The 8212-nt window shown below is 36.5% G+C and overlaps 1 protein-coding gene across 1 annotated transcript in view; it reads left to right on the forward strand.

Annotated features, from left to right (window-relative positions):
- The window catches only part of LOC133996479 (non-homologous end joining factor IFFO1-like), a gene marked incomplete in the record, with an annotated part of 16173 nt that extends 8229 nt beyond the window's left edge, over window positions 1-7944 (forward strand). Inside the window, 7 exon segments of the mRNA XM_062436062.1 lie at window positions 268-363; window positions 1493-1633; window positions 2411-2595; window positions 2798-2906; window positions 4318-4419; window positions 4571-4701; window positions 5375-7944. Of these exon segments, the coding sequence (XP_062292046.1) occupies window positions 268-363; window positions 1493-1633; window positions 2411-2595; window positions 2798-2906; window positions 4318-4419; window positions 4571-4701; window positions 5375-5534 (924 nt within the window).
- Window positions 7945-8212: the final 268 nt, after the last annotated feature.

Genomic DNA, 8212 nt, shown 5'->3' on the forward strand with positions numbered 1-8212 from the left:
AAACATAATAATATATGAATAAAGTAAATTATTGCTTGTCTAATCAGACTTTAAAAGGTTTGACAGAAAATATAATTCATAAACCTAATGATAGTAAAATTAACGGCACATTTGCATCAATCTACAGAACTGATAAAGTCATCTGTATGAATCACTTCCTACTGTGTGTGTGTGTGTGTGTGTGTGTGTGTGTGCGTGTGTGTGTGTGTGCGCGTGTGTGTGTGTGTGTGTGTGTGTGTGTGTGTGTGTGTGTGTGTGCATGTGCAGGATCTGCAGGAGAGCGAGGTGTGTCAGGATGAGCTCGCTCTCAGGGTGAAGCAGCTGAAGGCCGAGCTCGTTCTCTTTAAAGGACTCGTCAGCAACGTGAGTCTGACTTCATCTTTACTTTTTTATATTTAAACAACGACTTCGACTCTTAAGTTTTGAATTCTTCTTCCTTCTTTTCTTTTTTATTGATTCAAATCCGTTTTTACAAGCTGACATCATGAGATAATTATTGGTTTCCTGACAAAGTAATTACTGATAATTTATTGTTTGCTGTCATGACTCAGCGAGATATTCAGCTGACATGCTGAACGTTGATCAATCCATCAGTCAGCTATCATTGATTAGATGAATCACCTTCTATACCTGCTGTATTTAATTTGTTACCCACATTTTCAACAGGAATTTACTATAAAATAAACTACACAATATTCAGTAATTCAACAATACATTAATAAAGTTTTATTTTATCTGAACTTTTTCTAAAGTGGCAAAAATGCCTCAAAATTGTGGCTCACTGATTGACAACCTCAATTAAAGCTTTTTATTTTCTTTCTCTATTGTATGTTTTATTGTTTCCAATTTTTACTATAATTGGGTTTTATTTATTTATCTTTTTAATTGTATGTTTTTATATTTCCAATTCTTACTGTCAAATGTTTGTTTTTATGGACTTTATGACAAATAATTAAAAAAAGATAATTAAATAACACTTTGCACATTAGTTTTGTTTTGTATCATATTTGATATTTGTGGATTTTTTTGCAAAGCCCTTATAGGTCCTGCATAAAGCTCATATCACCACCATTTTTTATGCATGATGATACATAATGAATAAAATGCAATAAAATGACAATTTACAGATAAATGACCTTCTATACCTGCTGTATTTAATTATTTTCAACATGAATTTACTATAAAATAAGCTACAAAATATTGAGTAATTCAACAATACATCAATTATGTAACTATTCCTATTGAAGTAGCAGTAACTATTTCAATGGTTTTCTTAGGTTAACTTTTTCTAAACTGATAAAAACAATATCCAGGCCTCTAAATTGTGGCTCACTCTTAAAATAAAACGCCCCCTAGTGGTTAATCTGTGCATTACATGTATCTGATCGTATGCATACTCAAGGTTTTCAGGAGTCTCTAAAACTCCATGTATCAAATTTAACTCACTTGTGTGTTACAGCGTTAACTAAATGTCTCTCTGTCTGTCCATCAGAACCTGTCAGATCTGGACAGTAAGATCCAGGAAAAGGCCATGAAGGTGGACATGGACATCTGCCGCCGCATCGACATCACCGCCCGCCTCTGTGACGTCGCCCAGCAGAGGAACTGTGAGGAGATGATTAACATCTTCCAGGTACGTCCGTAACGATAAAAAGTGTCTATACCAAATGTTGAACCACAGATGTGTTAGGAAAGCATCAATAGTCGATCTGACTGATCAATAAATGTGATTAAACCTTGATTCATGTTTCAGAGAGCAGAGAGAGTGTATTTTTTAGCTTTTACACCACTAAACATCTCCTATCACACAATATCATGTCCTATTTTAACTAAGACATGAAAATATAACATAGCTATAATGATTGAAATGTCTCTTTTTGGTAGTTTTGAGTCTCTTTAGTCACTCCATCTCATGGTTGCTATGGCAACTAGATGGCAGCTGTCACTCAAACTAACTGCAGGTTGTTTTTAGTCATTTTTTGCATCTCTTTTTGGTGGTTAAATGTTATTTTATATGTAAAGTGTAAAATGAGCAGAGCTTTATGGAGCTGTGGGGTTTATTGTATAACCATTAGAGCCATCAGTCTTCACTGCTACATCATAAAAAGAAATCCTCATAACTACTATCTTATTAAAACTATTAACTATTCATTTAACTAAAACACATGTCAATAGATATGGAGATAATTTGACCCAGAACCGCCTCAATGGACTAAAATGTATAGCATCTATACAAAAATATAACATTTTAAATATTTTCATTGTTGTGCATTTTGGGCCACTTTAGGAAAAGTCATCAAATCTTTTGTAAAAGACATTTGGGGTGTTTTTACAAGCTGTCAAAACAGGTCGAATTTGACCCACACAGTATGTAAGGGGTTAAATAAACCAACTACTCCCCTCCGAACAGGTGGCGACGCCCCCCTCCACTCTGAACCGCCGGGCCCGTAAACAGAGCGGCCAGTCTGCGAAGAACGGGGACGGAGACGATATGAGCATGTCTGAGAGCGAGGGAGGCGGGGCTAAAGACGAGGAGTCCTGCAGCACGTCGGCCAATCAGATCAACGAGCAGATGCAGAGGGTGCTCAATCAGCTGTAGGTGTTCGTTTATCTTAATTTAATGTGTTCATATTTTTATTGTGTTTTGCGGATGATATTCTGGTCTATCTTGCTTAAATTGTAAATATTCTCATTTGAAACACCTTGTAACCTTATTAATAAAATTATTATTATTATAAACACACTCATGTTAAATCATCTTGTAGTCGATGTGTCTAATGTGTATTTTGTGTAGCAGGGAGTGCGAGTTTGAGGACGATTGTGACAGTTTGGCCTGGGAGGAAACAGAGGAAACTCTTCTTCTCTGGGAGGATTTTCCTGGATACTCACTGGACACACCGGGAGATGTACGAACACACACACACACACTTTCATATCTATCTTAGGTTCTTATAAATAATAATAATAATGCATTTTATTTAAAGACGCCTTTCAAAGCACTCAAGGACACCTTACAAGGCTCATAAAACACAACAACAGTACATCAAACAATATAAATCAGGTAACATTTAGTGCAAAGATAAAGAATAAATATGAATGTGACTATAAAGTGCATCAGTACAACAAATAAACAAGAACGTGATTGCATAGTTAGTGTGAGACAGAGTATGCAGCTCTGAATAGGTGTGTTTTCAGGCGGGATTTAAAGGTGGAAACAGAGTCAGAAGTGCAAATGTCTGGTGGGAGAGAGTTCCAAAGGCGGGGGGCAGATCGGCTGAAGGCTCTTGACCCCATGATGGTAGTTAAGTTGGCAGATGGGGCAAAGTGCTGGTTGGCAGAGGAGGATCGGAGAGTTCGGGAAGGTGTGTAGATGTGAATCAGTTCCGAGAGATATGATGGTGAGCAAAGACTAAAGGGTCACTTCCACAAAAACATTATTAAATTGCCAGATTATCTTGTTTTATCTGCTGGAGCAGTGAGATATCCAACTCATAAGTTTTCTGCCTTCACCCAAAAATAGTGGAATAAAAAAATCTATATCATCTGATGTGGTGCACATTTAAACACAGGATCCAGGAGGCCATTTAAAGCCAATTTTGGTGTTTATTTATTTTAGTCAGGTAACTGGAATGGTTGGTTGATGGTGGATGATTTGAAGAAAGTGTTACAGATCTGAATAGTATCAAACAAGTAATAATAATAAATTATAGGTTATCATTTAAACTTGCATCAGTAAGGTTCAACAATCTGGAACTTCACTATTTTCACATCGACTGAAAATCAGAAAGAGAAGAGTTACATTAGCTTTAGATTTAACCTCACAGCTTTCCTCACCAGTCTCTTCTTGTAGGGGTCAGTTTTGCTTTGTCCCATGTCTGACCTGTTCTGACCTTTTCTGTTCTTCGTCTGTAATGACGTTTAACTACCGCAGCGAGTTCAGTCTGATGATGCAAGAACGGCTGCTGCTGACCTGTAAACTGTTTTAAACCAGATCAGCTCAGAGAGGTTAACAACCTGCTTAAAGAAGAGCTGAGAGGAGCTGCAGGGAAACATGAAGAGATTAAAATACACACACAGGTGTTTTCATAACCCTTTACATGGTTGTATCCATTTCTAATAACTGGTTCATTATAAATTGATTCATCAAAATGTATCCTTAACAAATATGATAAATTATTCAAGGAAAACTCCCAAATATTCAGTTGTTCCACCTTCTGTAAACATCAGCCCCCACCTAAAAAATGTCATTATTTACACCCTGAACCAGATAAAATAGACTTAAATTGACTGTTTTATTCTTTCTTTCTCTTCATTTAGCTGCTGCATCATGACGAGTCCATCGAGAAGGTGATAAATGACACAGAGTGTCTGTTCAAATCCAGAGAGAAGGAATATCAGGAAACCATCGGCCAGATAGAGGTGAGACTGTCTGTATGAGTGGCTTTCACAAGGTGTTATAGTTATACTGTTGTACTCAAGGTAGAAATACTTGTTGTTCCCATGTAGTATTAATATTAAATAGGCAACATTAGAAGTAATAATATCAGTTTTATTGATATATTTTCCTCAGCTGGACTTGGCCACGGCTAAGAGTGACATGAACCGTCACCTGCACGAGTACATGGAGATGTGTTCGATGAAGAGAGGCCTGGACGTCCAGATGGAGACGTGCAGGAGACTCATCACGGAGAGCGGAGACAGGTAACACACACACACACACACACACACACACACACACAAACACACACACACACACACACACACACACACACGCACACACGATACACAGTCAGAGGAACAAGACACTGTTTGTGTTGCTTTTTAAATCAAATCAGATGTAGACTTATGGTTGGTTTGGATGTGCTGATATAACATGGAGCAAGTTTTGAAATTGAAGTTTGAAAAATAAAAGAATGTATTAAAAAAAAAACAAAATAAATTATTTATTTTCATCCAAATCTTTTTATTTTTACAGTTTCAAATCTTATTTTTTCTGTTTCAGGTCAATTTTTCCAGTTTTGGACTTCTGACCCTGATATAGTTTTGGGGGCGTAACAAGGAGACACCCTCCTTCATTGTTATGCTGTCCATCATTATTTCAAGCCCCTCTCCCTTCATACCACGACCTCAAAGGAATATCAGGGTCAAACTCAAAAAAAGATTTGAAACTGTAAAATTAAGAAGATTTGAATGAAAATAAATAGAGTCAAATAGAGTCAAATAGAGTCAGATTCATTGACAAATATTAATCATTAGCTGTAGCGCAAATGTAATCTCTCTCTCTCTCTCTCTCTCTCTCTCTCTCTCTCTCTCTCTCTCTCTCTCTCTCTCTCTCTCTCTCTCTCTCTCTCTCTCTCTCTCTCTCTCTCCACAGGAAGTCGACCTCTCTCGTCCCGCTGACGGTGGAAGACTCCGACAGCGATGAGAAGGAGAGGAAGAAGCCGGCTCTCCCCACCGACTCCGACAACAACTCTTACTTCGACGCCAATGCCGCCAACGCCGCCATCCCTCCTCTGACCTGGAGGAAACCTTAACACACACACAAACACACACACACACACACACACACACACACACACACACACACACACACACACACACACACACACACACACACACACACACACACACACACACACTTATCCTGCTGGTACTCACACCTACTACACTCTTGTTTTCCCCTCTAATGCTGTCTTCATCATCTGGAGCCTGAAATTAGAGGAGAAAACTAATTAAGTTGTGTAAAACTGATCTTAACCTCCTGAGACCTGAGCTTTTGTTTTGTATGCAGATATTTGGGATTAGTAGGACCTGATAAGTACAATAACTAAGCATCGTCTTTGAACAGGAAGTAGTTTTTCATGGGGAACAGTGGTTTTATTTTACTGTATAACAATAAATTCACCAGTGTATAAAACTACTTCCTTACATTTACACCTTCCCAACATCCACAAACGAGTACTTTCTGATTAGCCGTGTTGTAGCTTGTTGCTAAAATTAGTTACATTTGTACAACATATCAAACTACAATCATTATAAAGCATAAATAAACAAGTTTAAACCATAAAATTTGATCAGGTTTCGTACCTGGTTAACTTTTATATGGGAATCGGCTGTTGATTGACTCAGCCGAGATACTCTCCATCCCGTTTTTACTCATTTTTACACTGTAATGTGCTTTTATGACCACTAGGTGGCACAAAAAAAGTGTTAATGAAAAAGGACAACAGGTCAAAGTTCAGCAGAATGAAGTATAAAATCCAGCAAACCCAAAATGACTGGGGTGTCAAACTCATTTTCATTCAAGGGCTACATACAACCCAATTTAATCTCAAGTGGGCCAGACAAGTAAAACCATTACATAATAACATACAAATAATATATAATATATATATTATAACTTTACTATAATAAACCATCTATTTACTTAAGGAGGAGTGCAATTTTAACAATATTGTCTGTATTTTTGTGATTATTTTGCACGGAAGCTGCTGATTGATAACATTTTGCACAATAATTATTTAAATAAATGGTCACAATGTGAATTAATATATATATTTTTAATAATATATGTATGTATTGCTTTTTCAGAGGATTGTATTCATAATCAAGGTGGAGAAAAACAAATGTCTGAAGCAGCAGAAAAATTGGAATTACTTCTGCGGCCGGATTGGACCCCTTGGCGGGTCGATTTTGGCCTGCGGGCCTTATGTTTGACATCCCTGCCATATGAGGACGCTGGGTCGCAGGAGGTTAAAGAAGTCGACCAAACCAGTAGGAATCTTTACGCTTCTCTGTTAGCAGCGGGTCTGATGTTGTTTGATCATTTTCAGCAGCTATAAACTCATTAAACATGACGGCAGGTGAATTAGAGCAAACAAAAAAGGAGAAACTTCAAGTCTGTTTCAGGCGGCAGGAAAAGTTACACCAAATGAATAAAATCCATAATTTGCTTGCAAAGCTTGAGAGAAATGAATAATAGAGAATAACTCAATGTAAAGGCACTGGTGGAAAGATAGGAGCTCCATCAGGTTAAAAAGAAAAAGCAACAATAACAACTTCACTGTGTGTGTTAGTGCTGCCACCTGGTGGTCTACAGCTGTAACTACACCTCAGTGAAGATCAACCAGAATAAAATGGCACTTTAAAAATACACCACATCCACTGATAATTTTTTATTTCCTGAGATAAAATGACACTTAAGTTTTTGCACACATATCTTGCCCTTTTTTTTAAAGTGCAGGAAGCCAAATTATCTGCACATATCTGTAATAATGCCTGTGAGCTGCAGATCCAGACAAGAGGACGTAGAGGCAGCAAGATGCACGAAGAAATAACGTTTGCACATAAACTCGTCATGTAGAGGTTTAAAAGTGATTGTATATGAACAGCTATTTCCACTTATTTACTGCAATAAAAGTGCTTGCTAGTTTTTTAGTCTAGTTTTATTATTTAGAAAATATTAAAAGCAAACAAGCCTGATAACCTTTTCTTTCTTTTCTTGGGACTTAACGATAAGTTCAATAACTATAAAGATGACAAGTTCTCCATCTATCAAAGCCCAAACTGCCTTAAAAAGATATCTAATACTTGAGAGAGATGACACCTTCTGATTTAAATATTTAAACAAGGACATTGAAGAATAAAAGTGAGGTTTTCCTGCATGTGTGAAACGCCAAAGCTGCCACAGAGGACACTGAAATCATGTCTTTTGTGTTTATTTATGGAAATATTTGAATAACCTTTTAAGTTTTTGTTGTTAAATTATAAATTACAGTCATTTTTAAAGGCTGATTCTGATATTCTTTACATGTGACTGTCTTTATGTTAAAAAAATTGAAGTGAAATTACAATATAATGTTACTAACAGTGTGGAAACTTCAACATAATGACGAAAAAACACGATTTGAACTGTTACAGGAATAAATATAAAGTGAATATTTTTTAATTTACAGACATTTTTGACTTGGAATGCACTCTCTATTATAATGTTATATTATTATAATGTTAACACACAGATACAGTCACTGGAAAGGTTGTTTTTTTTCTTCCTATCAACACTGACACTATCTGTAAACACTGGTATATTATTTGCATGTGGAAAGTTACCAAAGGTGCAATAATGTATAGCTTTTTATTTTATTTTATTTTTTTTAATTAATTTTTTTTCACAGTTAAGTCTGAATTTAAAGCAAAACCAAGAGACATTTAC

The sequence above is a fragment of the Scomber scombrus genome, chromosome 16, assembly GCF_963691925.1.
Source record: "Scomber scombrus chromosome 16, fScoSco1.1, whole genome shotgun sequence".
Taxonomy (NCBI): Eukaryota; Metazoa; Chordata; class Actinopteri; order Scombriformes; family Scombridae; genus Scomber; species Scomber scombrus.